The sequence below is a fragment of the Brachyhypopomus gauderio genome, chromosome 16 (genome assembly GCF_052324685.1).
Source record: "Brachyhypopomus gauderio isolate BG-103 chromosome 16, BGAUD_0.2, whole genome shotgun sequence".
Taxonomy (NCBI): domain Eukaryota; kingdom Metazoa; phylum Chordata; class Actinopteri; order Gymnotiformes; family Hypopomidae; genus Brachyhypopomus; species Brachyhypopomus gauderio.
In genome coordinates, this window is record NC_135226.1 from 8,580,617 (window position 1) to 8,593,401 (window position 12,785).

The 12,785-nt window shown below is 44.4% G+C and overlaps 1 protein-coding gene across 1 annotated transcript; it reads left to right on the forward strand.

Annotated features, from left to right (window-relative positions):
* Nucleotides 1–1,530: 1,530 nt before the first annotated feature.
* On the forward strand, nucleotides 1,531–12,510 carry LOC143478202 (uncharacterized). Its single transcript, XM_076977166.1, has 12 exons — nucleotides 1,531–1,800; nucleotides 2,696–3,094; nucleotides 3,256–3,555; nucleotides 3,742–4,032; nucleotides 4,170–4,544; nucleotides 5,164–5,451; nucleotides 5,580–5,870; nucleotides 6,038–6,409; nucleotides 6,500–6,784; nucleotides 10,431–10,721; nucleotides 10,811–10,849; nucleotides 11,163–12,510. The coding sequence occupies exons 1-12, from the start codon at nucleotides 1,764–1,766 to the stop codon at nucleotides 11,267–11,269; spliced, it is 3,075 nt and encodes a 1,024-aa protein (XP_076833281.1). The 5' UTR covers nucleotides 1,531–1,763; the 3' UTR covers nucleotides 11,270–12,510.
* The last annotated feature ends 275 nt before the right edge of the window (nucleotides 12,511–12,785 follow it).

The window sequence follows — 12,785 nt, forward strand, 5'->3', positions numbered from 1 at the left end:
TCATGCAGACATCCCAAGTTGCAAAAGTTGATTTAAGTTGTTGAGGGGGGGGTTGTGGCGAGTGCAAGTTGTTGAGTGGGGAGGGGGGGGGGGGGTTGTGGCGAGTGCAAGTTGTTGAGTGGGGGGGAGTGGCGACCGCGAGGGGGTGACTCTTTGAATTCCGGGAGATTATATGTGACTCGCGGGCATCAGGGAGACACTACCGAAATGCAGGGGAGACTCCCGCAACTTCAGAGAGACTTGGGGTGTCTGTTCATGCCTCGCCCTTCTCCACGCACCCAACGTTACAGTATACGGGATTTGAATTAAGTGACTAGTGTAAACATCTCTACCAGTATCAGTAACAATGAACCCAGGGCCCTTGCCGCGTTTATTATAGTGAACGCTCCATACTGCTCAATAGTATTCGCTGAGCTTGCATTGCTGCTGACGTATAGCTTTGTAGGCTTGTCATGACTCTTTAGGTGTAGCACTGAGGCATTCACAGCACTGGATGATGGAACCTCTCAGTATATAGAGAAATAGGCAACAGGTGTGTGTGCAAATCAGAGGGTGTGTGTGTGTGTGTGTGGTGTGTGTGTGTGTGTGTGTGTGTGTGCGTTTTCTGTTTTCTGTATACACCATGGAAAGGTCGTCAGCCCACTATATGGCCAAGCTGAAATACTGTTAGTGTGTAAATAACACTATAGTTTTTAATATATATTAACATATTTATATACCCTGCCCTCACCCGATGATGCTGGGATTGGCTCCATCCCCCCCGTAACCCCGACTAGTGGGATAAAGCAGTGCAGATGATGGATGGATGGAAGTATTTCAGCTCAAGTTTGGCCTTTCAGTGTTCAGTAATAAATGATGATTCCTTTTAGCAGATGTTATAGAAAAACCACAGTTAGACATTATTGGCATACCCAAGGTTGGAGAGCAAATCACTTTGTCCTGCAGTGTGCTACACACCTGTCCTCCTACTCCCCGAACATTAAAACTTGTTAAGTATATTTTATCATACCCCGTCAATCTCATAAGCATGTTGGCTGTCTAAAGGTTTGTTATGTGTCCCCTTGTTCCCCTCCTGAGGAGATCGCTTCTAGTAATCTGAATAAAACATTAATCTCTTTACAATTGTGTCCGGCCATGACTCTGCCTGTGCCTAGTACGTTACACATATCCGTTGTATTACTGTATTTACAAGAGTACAGTACTTTCTTACATAGAGTACTACAGTACTTACAAACTACTTGCAATTTTTTTCCTTGTAAATGAATTAATTCATTATTTCACTAATTATTTGTCTTTTACTGCCACACAGGATTCCTGTTTAGTGCTACATGGAGTTGGTGGATCCAAATGCCCAACAGTGTTCAGGGTTTTTCAGGTTCCTGCCTGGTGATTCCATGTTCATTCAGCGCATCATATATTGTTTCAAATCTTGATTGGATAGTGTGGTATGAATATCACATCATGAAGTATGCAAATTAATTATATAATACTAGTATTGCTCTGAATTAAGTATTACTCGTACTACTCAACCTAATTAAGTATTAGTTTGCTTTTTTGTCATTCTAAACACTGAGCCATTTTTCATTCCCACTTTTCGACCATAAATGACACATAATGCACAGACAGGCACGAATCTGAGGTCACATTATTCTCTTCACAATTGTGCCCACCCACGACTCTGCCTGTGCCTAGCACTAAATGTACTTAAACATCCATTGTGAAGTTAAAAGGTCTCTTTGTCTGCCTTCAGTTGGTCTGAGAAGATGACAAGGGTTCTGACTCTCTCTATCATATTTCACGGTACAGTGTGATTTCTTTCTTAATGGGTTATGCAGTTTAAAAGTAAGTAAAAGTAAGTCTTGCTCATGGGATTTGCCTATAATGCAGCAGGCACAGAAAGCTATGAAAATATGAGTTCTATTTACCTGACACTAATTTAACTCCATTTGTTTCTGCTTTAAGAGGATCTGTAATACGCATTCACACAGAGTGCTTACTTTAATTAGCATTGAACAAAACATTATACCCCCCCCCCCCCACCCCAAAAAAAACAAAAAAAAAACAAAAAACATAATATAAAATTTTTTGTCAATTAACCTGTTAACCTGAATAGCACTTTGGAATGTTGAATGTTGTAGAGTATCACATCGTGCCCGTTTGCTCAGCTAGTTGCTCGCCGTGTGCGGACGTTTGAGACAAAATTTTCTGCCTCTTGTGCCTGTGAGACATTTATCTAACCTGTTTGATATTTTCTGGCACGCGTGCCTGAAATCTCACCGTGTACTCTCGCCTGAGCAATTTGGCTCAGCAACATTTCATCACCAGCCAATTGAAAGCTCGCTTGGCGTCACATGACACTTCGGCGTTAACGCCGTTAACGGCCCACCACTAATCAAAAGTAAAGAAAGAAGTTGAACAAATAATGAATAACAACCATGAGATATAAGATAGTTAACATGGCTTATTACATTGAATTTGGCGATAGAACAAAAAAATTATAGATTAATCAATTCGGTGTCATGAAACGTGTTTATGAAACACATAGCAGCATTTTCATTTGGTTGAGACACCATATCCTGATGACACCGAATTGATTTACATCAAGTATTACAGTACTTGAAAACTACTTACAATTGTTTCCCTGTAAATGAATGAATCCCCTTATTTTTCTATTTTGACTTTTACTGCCACACAGGATTCCTGTTTAGTGCTACATGGAGTTGGAGGACCCAAATGCCCAACAGTGTTCAGGGTTTTTCAGGTTCCTGCCTGGTGATTCCATGTTCATTCAGCACATCATCTACAGTTCGAAATCCTGATCGGATAGTGTGGTATGAATATCACTTCCTGTGGTATCCTATAGTGTATGATGACTGGTACACTGGGGATGTGATAGACGAGTTCAAAGGAAAAACCAACTTATTTAAAAGGTCACATAGAGGGTACTGCATAGGAGAGGACTGCATAAGAGACTGCAGTCTGCTGATTACGGGTCTCAGCCGAACCCACCATGGAAGAACAGTATATGCTTGGATAGATCCAGAAAATGTTGGGGAAAGGTTCTACGATGTTACGTCTAAAATATCCATCAAAAGTAAGTGATCTTTCCTCTCCCTTTTACGATGAGTGATTAATGGCTAGGGAAAGGTGTTAAACAATTTTGAAGCATATTGTTTCTAGGCTAAGTGGAAACTCTCCTGCACCCAATGTGTCACATTTTAATTCCATTGTGATTGACAATTGTCCATTTTGCAGGATCAGCAGAACAACCCATCATTCAGATTGTTGGAGGTCACACAGTGGGGGAGAGCATCACTGTGCAGTGCTCCACATACCACTCCTGCCCATACCAGCCTCCCACTCTGAGCCTGAGCACTGCGCAAAACATTGAGAAAGTAAATGACCAGATAGAGACGACTTACCTTAATGACGGCAGATGGAACACCACACTAGTACGCAAAGGAATTGTTCAGTCTGAAAACCAGACAGTTCGCTGTGAGATCACACACCCAGGGGGGCTCTCTGCATCAGCAACCAAAACACATCAAGCAAAGTGTAAGTGACACATTACATTTCTGAACTGTCAAAAGCAAAGCATTGTGTTGTGTGTGAAAAGGTGGTGACCATGACTATAACGGTTCTGATATGTGTGTTTCTTGTCTCCGATTACATTTGATTTTAGAGTGACATAGATGTCTACCTGTAGCGTATTATAAGTGAGTATTGCTGTCACTATCACAGGTGCCATTTACCAACCTCAAATTACTCCTACTGCAAACCCAGAGTTTCTGGAGGGTGTGGAGAAAGAGATCCTGTGCACTGTACTGTACATGTGCTCTGAAAACCGGCCTTACATCACATGGAATGGTGGAGGGAACCCTGGCATCACGACTTTTGCTAAAGGTGTAAAAGATGAGGCCAGATCCATATTAAAGTTTACAGCTAAGGCTAGTGACCAAGGTAAAGTCATTACCTGCCAAGCAGAGTTTAAAGGAGATGTTCAAACTGCCAGCATTACTTTACAAGTAAAACGTGAGTAACACATTTTTATGCCCTTTTTAAATCTTTTGTGAACTTTCAATCACTGAGTTTCATAACTGTTGTTTAATGTGGTTTGTACATCGTGGACTAGAGACATTATGAACATTTATGTGCAATGTTCTTTGAAGGCTCTATGTTTTCCCGGGACTGGACCTTCTCTGTGCCCAAAGCTATCAGAGGCCTCCCAGGTTCCTGTGTGATCATACCTTGTAGTTTCAACTTCAAAACATCCCAGCCCGGCAATGTCAAAGTGAGGTGGTACAAGTTTTCCAGATCAGAGTACCCCTTCGTGTATGATGAATCAAAACAGAAAATAATTGACAGTTTTCAAGGCAAGACAAGTTTGATTGGGTCTCCTAATGAGGGGAACTGCAGCCTGAAGATCCAGCCTCTCGAAAAGCAACATGATCGGGAGCGACTGTATCCCTGGATGGATCCAGAGTCTATTGATACATACCACAGAGAAAAGTATGAGGATGTAACCATTACCCTTGAAGTGGGAGGTAAATCTATCTATCTATCTATCTATCTATCTATCTATCTATCTATCTATCTATCTATCTATCTATCTATCTATCTATCTGTCTATCTGTCTGTCTGTCTGTCTGTGTAGAGAAGTACACAAGGTTTCTAGAGAAAGTATTCTTGACAAATGTCCTTAATTTGCTATCAGTAGTGTTAATTCCTTTGTCTAAAAGGGTTTGTGAAGAACCTCTGACTGAACTGTCATGTTTCTTTTGAAAACCACATTTACTACATTGGATTTTTTTTTACTACCTCTAGATATTTCACTACAATACTCAGCAACTACACCCTTCAATATATAACCATCATGCTTCAGTTCAAACAAACAAGTCAATAGTTTCTTATGTAACAATGGCAAAAATTCAAAAAAAAGTTTACATAATTTCCATGGTCTGAAATTATTATCTGTACTAACAACTTCTGATACTGGAGGTCATGTCAGACAGTGAGTCTTTTAATAAGTTTAAAATTGTCTGATCCTTAACATTAAAGCAGTCTATGATATTTACTGTAATGCTAAATCATTTGTAGTGTTTTATTATTCACACAAGTTTGGCTTTTCAGTGTTCAGTAATAAATGATGATCCCGTTTAACAGATGTTATAGAGAAACCACAGTTAGACATTATTGGCATTCCCAAGGTTGGAGAGCAGATCACGTTGTCCTGCGTTGTGCTACACACCTGTCCTCCTACTCCCCCAACATTAAAACTCAGTATCTCCCGTGGGACTGAACACCTTGTGCACATGCCTTTAAGTGAGGGAAAATGGAAGACAATGAAAGAAATAACATGGAACATCCAGGAGGATGATAAGTCTGTTTCCTGCATTGTTAGTTATCCAGGTGGACAGACCTCTAAGGCTGAAGTCAGTCTTAGCCCATCGTGTGAGTATAGCACTGAAGGTGTAGGCCTTCATAGCCTCAATTATATGCAGAAATGCAGATTTAAATTCAGTTTATTTTTATGCTTTAATGAAGCTGTCAATGAAGCTGCCATTTTATTGTTTTCTTAGGTGATTTTGATAGTCCGAAAATAACTCCAAGAGGAGATGAGGCCTTGGAAGGTGTTGAGAAGATCTTTCGTTGTTCTGTGCACCACGCATGCCACAAAGAGAAGCCAAGCATCACCTGGAACTACCAGAATATGCCACATTCTGCTGAAACACGGGCGTCCTCTAACACCTGGGAAACTGTTTCTACAATACGGTTTAAAGCATCAAAGGACGACCATGGAAAGAGACTGATATGCACTGCTCAGTCTGTGGAGGGAGAGAAGTTTGATTCGGTTGATTTAAAAGTGAAAAGTAAGTATGTTTTCATCTTTTACATGACCTAGGAAGACAAGAGTTCTTTTTTTTCTTGCCCATGTATAAATCATCATTAATCATTTGTGGAAAGTTGAAAATAGTTTGTTATTTAGTTTTATTTGTTATTTAGTTTTTGCCATTAAATCCTTTCTCTCTTAATAAAGGAGGAATGTCTAATTTGGACTGGACCTATTCCATGCCAAGTAAGATGAAAGGTCTCCGAGGTTCTTGCATGGTCATTCCCTGCAGCTTTGACTTCAAAACCAAACTGCCCTCTAATGTCATGGTGAAATGGTATCTGGACGCCAGTACAGGGTATCCTTTAGTGTTCTCACAGCATGGTGAGAATGTTGTTAGTAAGTACTGGGGGAGAACAAGACTGTATGGATTACCAAGTGACCGAAACTGCAGTCTGGAGATTAAATCACTTGAGATGGATCATAATGGGGATAGGCTATATCCATGGATGGATGCAAAACCAGCTGAGACCTTCCACAAGGAAAACTTTGAACATTTTGTTGAACTTCAAGTAACAGGTAGTGGAATTAATAGGAAGAATCAGCAAAAGAAAAACAGTTTATTTTGCAATACATTTACACTTACAACACATGTCTGAATTTTGACAGGTCAAGGAGATAAACCAAAATTGAGCTTCACCGGCATACCCAGGGTGGGAGAGCAAAGTACAGTGTCCTGCAGTGTGTACCACACCTGTCCATCCAGTCCACCAGTTCTGTCCCTGGGAGAAGCACTACCAAATGACATAACTGTGCACACTCCAATGCAGAATGGCGTCTGGGAACTGACCAAGCATCACACATTTTACACAATGGAAGATCACGTTGTTACATGTAAAGCCACGTTCCTAGGCGGGCAGATATCAGAAGCTCAACTCAATCTCAATCCTCAGTGTAAGCATTAAACCAAGAAGTGAAATATTATATTATGAAATATGATAATGAGTAGTTTGTTTGACGATCAGGACTGCTTTGTTAGGTTAGCTAAACTTAGTCTGTTTTCAGACCCCTTTCAGTTTTTTCTAATAAACATGCATTATTTTAATTGTTCTTGCTTTATCACTCACAAACTTGACACCCCAAAATATAAAACTTACCTAAATTGCTACATAGTGAGGTGCATTCTTCCATAGCAATCCTGTGATGAAGAATAAAGAAGTCTCTGCCAACACTCTTAGTTATTATTTACTGTCACGCTACGGTCCCCGAACCCTTCCTTTGGGGCGTGTGTTAACGTTGTCTGCGTCTATTCGTCTGCGTCAGTGTCTCTCTGTGGGTGCGGGTGCGTCTTGTCATTATCCGTCTCACCTGTGGCTCGTCTCGTCGTCACGTGGGGTTGATGTGGTCTGTCTATTTAATGTGCGTTCGCGCAGTGTCTTGTGCTCGTCGTTGTCTAAAGTCTACACGTTTCAGTGTGAGTGTTCCATGTTTTACGTGCGCTGTATTGCGCAATAGTTGGAGTCAATAAACGTGACGTTTGCTAAAGCAAGGATCTGTGTCTCGTCCTTCGCCTCGCACCCAGCGTCACAGAACGACGAGCCGTCTGAGACACCCAAGTATGCCAGGCTACGTGACCCGACCAAAGAAGGGCAAGAAGCCCAGCAAGCGACATCACGCCTCTTCCCCTGCCCACCACCGCAAGACCACAGTGACCCCTGAGATGATGCAGCAGGACCCTGTCTGTGCGCTCATGCTGCGTCAGGCTCAGGCGTCCTCCACCGCGGAGATGGCGGTGTATTTCCGTGAGACCGCGGAACGAATGTGGCGAGAGCGACACCCCTCGCCTTCCCGGGACCTCTCACCTCTATGGGTAGGTGCCGTGGAGATATGCGCCACCGAGAAAACCCCGGAAGGCGAGTTCTCAGAAGAGGGCTCGGAAGGCGAGGATGAGGAAGAGGAAGGCGAAGAGGAAGACCAGGCTCCCTCGGTTTGTTCCGCCCCCGCCATATACTACGGTGAGGGTGAAGAGGGAGAAGACGCCTACCCTCCGTCGATATGCGACGCCTCCACTGTGAACTATGGTGAGGAAGAGGAGGTGGATTACCCTCCGTCGGTTTGCGACGCCTCCACCGTTAACTACGGTGGTGAGGAGGAGGAGTACGAAGACGATTACCCTCCGTCGGAGTACTCCGCATCGGCTGTAGGCTACGGTGAGGAGGAGGGGGAGTGCGAAGAATACCCTCCGTCGGAGTACTCCGCACCTGCCGTAGGTTACGGTGAGGAAGAGGAGGAGTACGAAGAGGAAGATCGTCCTCCGTCCGTGCACTCAGGCGTCTCAGAGTGCACGGACAGCGAACTCTACTCAGAGGACGAGGGCAGTCTGCCCCCCTCTGAGTGTTCTGCTGGGACTGTGAAGGGGAGGTGGACCCCGTCCTCAGATCGCTCCGGAGGAGAGAGGATGGACTGCTCCCGGGGTGGCAGCCCGGAGCAGCCCATGAGTTGGAGCCGGGACAGCGAGGCGACCGAGATGGAGGTGGAAGAGCCCACGGTCGACTCCAGAGGACGGTCGCGGAGCGAGACGGGCGTACCATACGGCCAGCTGGGGGGAGAGTCCGCCCGCCGCGCTGCACTCGGCGCGTCCGCCCGCCGCACTGCACCCGGCGCGTCCGCCCGCCGCGCTGCACCCGGCGCGTCCGCCCGCCGCGCTGCACCCGGCGCGTCCGCCCACCGCGCTGCACCCGGCGCAGCAAAGCCTGGAGGAGGACCGTTCGCTGCAGCACCTGCAGCTCCCGATCTCTCTCCCCTTATCGCTCTACTCCTGGCGCGTAGTCTGGCGCCTGTTTCGTGTGTGTCTGTCCCAGTGTTCGTGAGTCTGCCCGTATGTGTACCGAACCCCTTTTTCCCGTTTGTTCCTCTGTGTGTAAGTGTTCCTGTTTGTGTGTTTGTGTCCGTCCCGTTAAACGTGTCTAACGTGTTTTCCCCGGTCTTCCCAGGGAGGGTGTTCTAAGCTGTTGGTGGCAGAGTCTCCACCGAGGGCGGTCATCTCCCAGACGCAGGACTGGGTGCTTCGGATCCGCCCATCGACGTGGGTTCGGGGCACTCGGTCCTGTTGGCACCCCGGGACGGGTAGTGCCCTTGGTGGGGGCGTCTGTCACGCTACGGTCCCCGAACCCTTCCTTTGGGGCGTGTGTTAACGTTGTCTGCGTCTATTCGTCTGCGTCAGTGTCTCTCTGTGGGTGCGGGTGCGTCTTGTCATTATCCGTCTCACCTGTGGCTCGTCTCGTCGTCACGTGGGGTTGATGTGGTCTGTCTATTTAATGTGCGTTCGCGCAGTGTCTTGTGCTCGTCGTTGTCTAAAGTCTACACGTTTCAGTGTGAGTGTTCCATGTTTTACGTGCGCTGTATTGCGCAATAGTTGGAGTCAATAAACGTGACGTTTGCTAAAGCAAGGATCTGTGTCTCGTCCTTCGCCTCGCACCCAGCGTCACATTTACAATAATACATTTATTATTTATAAAAAGAACAGCATCAAATCAATCACCTAGGTCTTGCTTGAGAGAGGTCTCGTGCCAATGTGAATCTTCCTGACTCGTACAGTTACAGTTTTTCTCAGTCGATTTGGTTCATTTCTCAGATCAGAATTGAAATTTTCAAAACTGTTCATTCAATCTCCACATCTCCTTGTCACTTGTGCACATCATAATTGCATTTCTCATTGTGTTTAACATTTTGCAAATGCTTTTGTTGTTTTTTACATTATTGTCACGTAGGGCTACGCCCCCCCTCTCCTAGCTGTCACTCCAGTGTCCCTGTTCCTAGTGTCTGTGTATTCCTTGCTCGGTTGTCCCGTCCTGCTTATCTGTTGCCCTGGTATCTGTCTGTCTGCCATGCTCGTGTCATCAGTGTTATCACCTGTGTCTAGTTTAATATTTATAGTCCTTGTATTTCCCATGTCGGTATCGGTTGTTTTGTTTCTATGCCTCGTTTGTTCCCCCTACGATCTCCGTTTGTTCCTGCCTGGTCTGTGAGTTCTCCTTGTTGTTGTTCGACATGCCTGTTTTTCTCTCCAGTTTGGACTGCCTGCCTGTTATGACCCCTGCCCGTTATAAATCTCGCTCTCCTCAGCGTTTGTGTCCGTCCCCTTGCTCCGCAGCGTGTGCTGCGTAAAAAATTTCAGTTGCTTATGTCATGTTTATCAAAATGTGTTCTACGGATTGTCTGTTGAATTGCCTTTCCCTCCAAAACATTTAGTTTTTAGGTCATCGCCTAGGTCATTATATCCAAAAGTGCTGAACATGTTGTCATAATCTCTAAGGCATCATTTTACATTTATTTATTTAGTTTATTTATTTATATATTTTTGTTACATTTTGGTAATTTATCCTAATTTATTAAATTTAAACCTAAATCACTACATAAAGGACTACATAGGCCAAATATACTACAATAGCATCACCAAACATCACTTTAATATCATATTCAATACTGTGACTACCAAGCATGATCTATAAGCGATATCTCTGTTATATCTGGATTTTTGTTTTGCATTAATTTAGCCTTTTGTCCCTAGTAATTCTGATACAAATTCTTACCATTTCAGGTATCCATAAAGACATAACCATTGTACCAGAGGAGGCAGATGTCACAGAAGGTTTTGGAAAGAACTTCACCTGCACTGTTTACCATTCTTGCAAGACGCAGGCTCCAGAGATCTCCTGGAACTACGAAGACTACGAGACTACAGGGACCAAAAAAAGCATCGGGCTGAGCTGGGCTACAACTTCTAATATATTATTTTTACCCTCAATGGAGGATAATGGTAAAAAACTCAACTGTACTGCAAAGTATCCTGATGAAGAGATCACTGCCTCGGTTCTTTTACAGGTTTTAAGTGAGTGACAGCAAATTTTGTAGGAATTACTTACCAACCATGTGTGCCTCCATGCCATCATATCACCTGTGCTCTTTGTTCATTTGCAGAGTACGTGCCCAAAGATGTGGATCCATATGAGAATGACAGTATGCTTTTCCTATTTCCTTTAGTAATGCCACTCAATTACAGTTCAAGATAGATAGATAGATAGGTATGTAGGTAGATAGATCTTTATTTGTCCCTTTGGGAGGTTTCCCTCAGTGAAATTAAGATTCCAGCAGCATCATTACAGTAGGAGAAACAATAATGGATATATACAGATTAAAGAGATTAAAAAGCTAATAATAAGAAATAATAAGAAACAATAGAATATATGAGCCAAAGTGTCCTGATGACAGTGTTCAGGATGACTGACATCATCCATAATTCCAAGCTCTTTGTCCAATGTCTTCTTCTCAGCCACGGTCACCAGAGAGTCCAGCTTCATGCCGACCACTGAGCCAGCCCGTCTGATCAATCTGTTCAGCCTGGATGTGTCCTTGTTTGATATGCTGCTCCCACAGTAGCCACACTTAGCCACAGCCTAGGAATCCACAGTCTCCACCTGGTTGTCCAACTGGTTGTGACCTTGGTGTGGATTTCCCAAAGTCAATGACCAGCTCCTTGGTCTTTGAGGAGTTGAGCTGCAGGTTACTAATGTGGCACCAAACAGTGAAGTCCCTCACAAGGTTCCTTTACACCTCCTTTTGATCATCCCTGATACACCCAACAATAGCTGTGTCATCAGTAAAACTCTGAATATGACACAACTCCAAGTTGTAGCAGACGTCCACGGTGTACAGGGTGAAGAGAAGAGCAGCCAGCACTGTGCCCTGTGGTGCTGCAATGCTGCTGATCACAGTGTCAGACGTGAAGCCCTACAGCCTGATGTACTGCGGCCTGTCAGTAAGGTACCTGTAAATCCATGTGACCAGGCAGGGGTCCACCTGCATCCTGTTCAGTTTGTCCTGAAGCATAAGGGGCTGGATGGTGTTGATGGTACTCGAGAAATCCAAGAATAGGATCCTCACAATGCCTTTTCCAGGTGTGAGTGGGCTCAGTGTAGTAGGTACAGAATGGCATCCTCTACACCAACACCTGCCCGGTACGCAAACTGTTGACAGTCCTGGGCATGTTGCACCTGTGGTCTGAGGAGACCGAGGAAGAGCCACTCAAATGTCTTCATCAGGTTTGATGTGAGTGCCACTGGACAGAAGTCATTCAGCTCACTGGGACGTTGAGGGAAGTGTTGAGTGAAGAGGGAGATATGACTGCAGTGAGGGAGAGGGATCTTGTTCGGCAGCGAGTTCACGTTCCCCATGATGACAGATGAGATGGTTTACAGCATCACCGCTTGTATCAAAGCTCAGCCTTTAGCTTAGCCCCGGCTTTAGTTCCCCTGGGTTTCCTCCTCAGTTCCGCTGGTATGGGGTGTCATATCCCGGCTATTCCCATTGTTCTCAGCGCCAGTAGATCATCTCTCAGTGAGAAAACCGGCTCCTGGTTGCGTCTTAAAGTAACAAATATCCATGGGATATATTTGTGAAACACACTACGTCTTCATAAGAAGAACAAAAAGGTAGAAAAGTGCAGAAAATAAAAAAGAAGATAAAAGTAAGAGCTACTGGTGAGGCTGCCGTCTCACACTAAGATAGATAGATAGATAGATAGATAGATAGATAGATAGATAGATAGATAGATAGATAGATAGATAGATAGATAGATAGATAGATAGATAGATAGATAGATAGATAGATAGATAGATAGATAGATAGATAGATAGATAGATAGAAGCTGTTGTACTTTTAATTATTAGATTTTACTGTTTTATATTTCAGCTGTCTATGTATTGGAGGTGAATGCGGTGCCCAGAATCAGTGCTTTGGTGCACTCATGTGTAGTGATACCATGTACATTCAAGACTGGTGATGGAAATCTTACCAGCCTCCGTAGCCTGTGGGTCACCAGGAAGGGGGAGTTCATTTTCCACACTGGCCAGAGCAACATCGTGGACAACTTTAAGGGTCGCACCCAGCTCCTGGG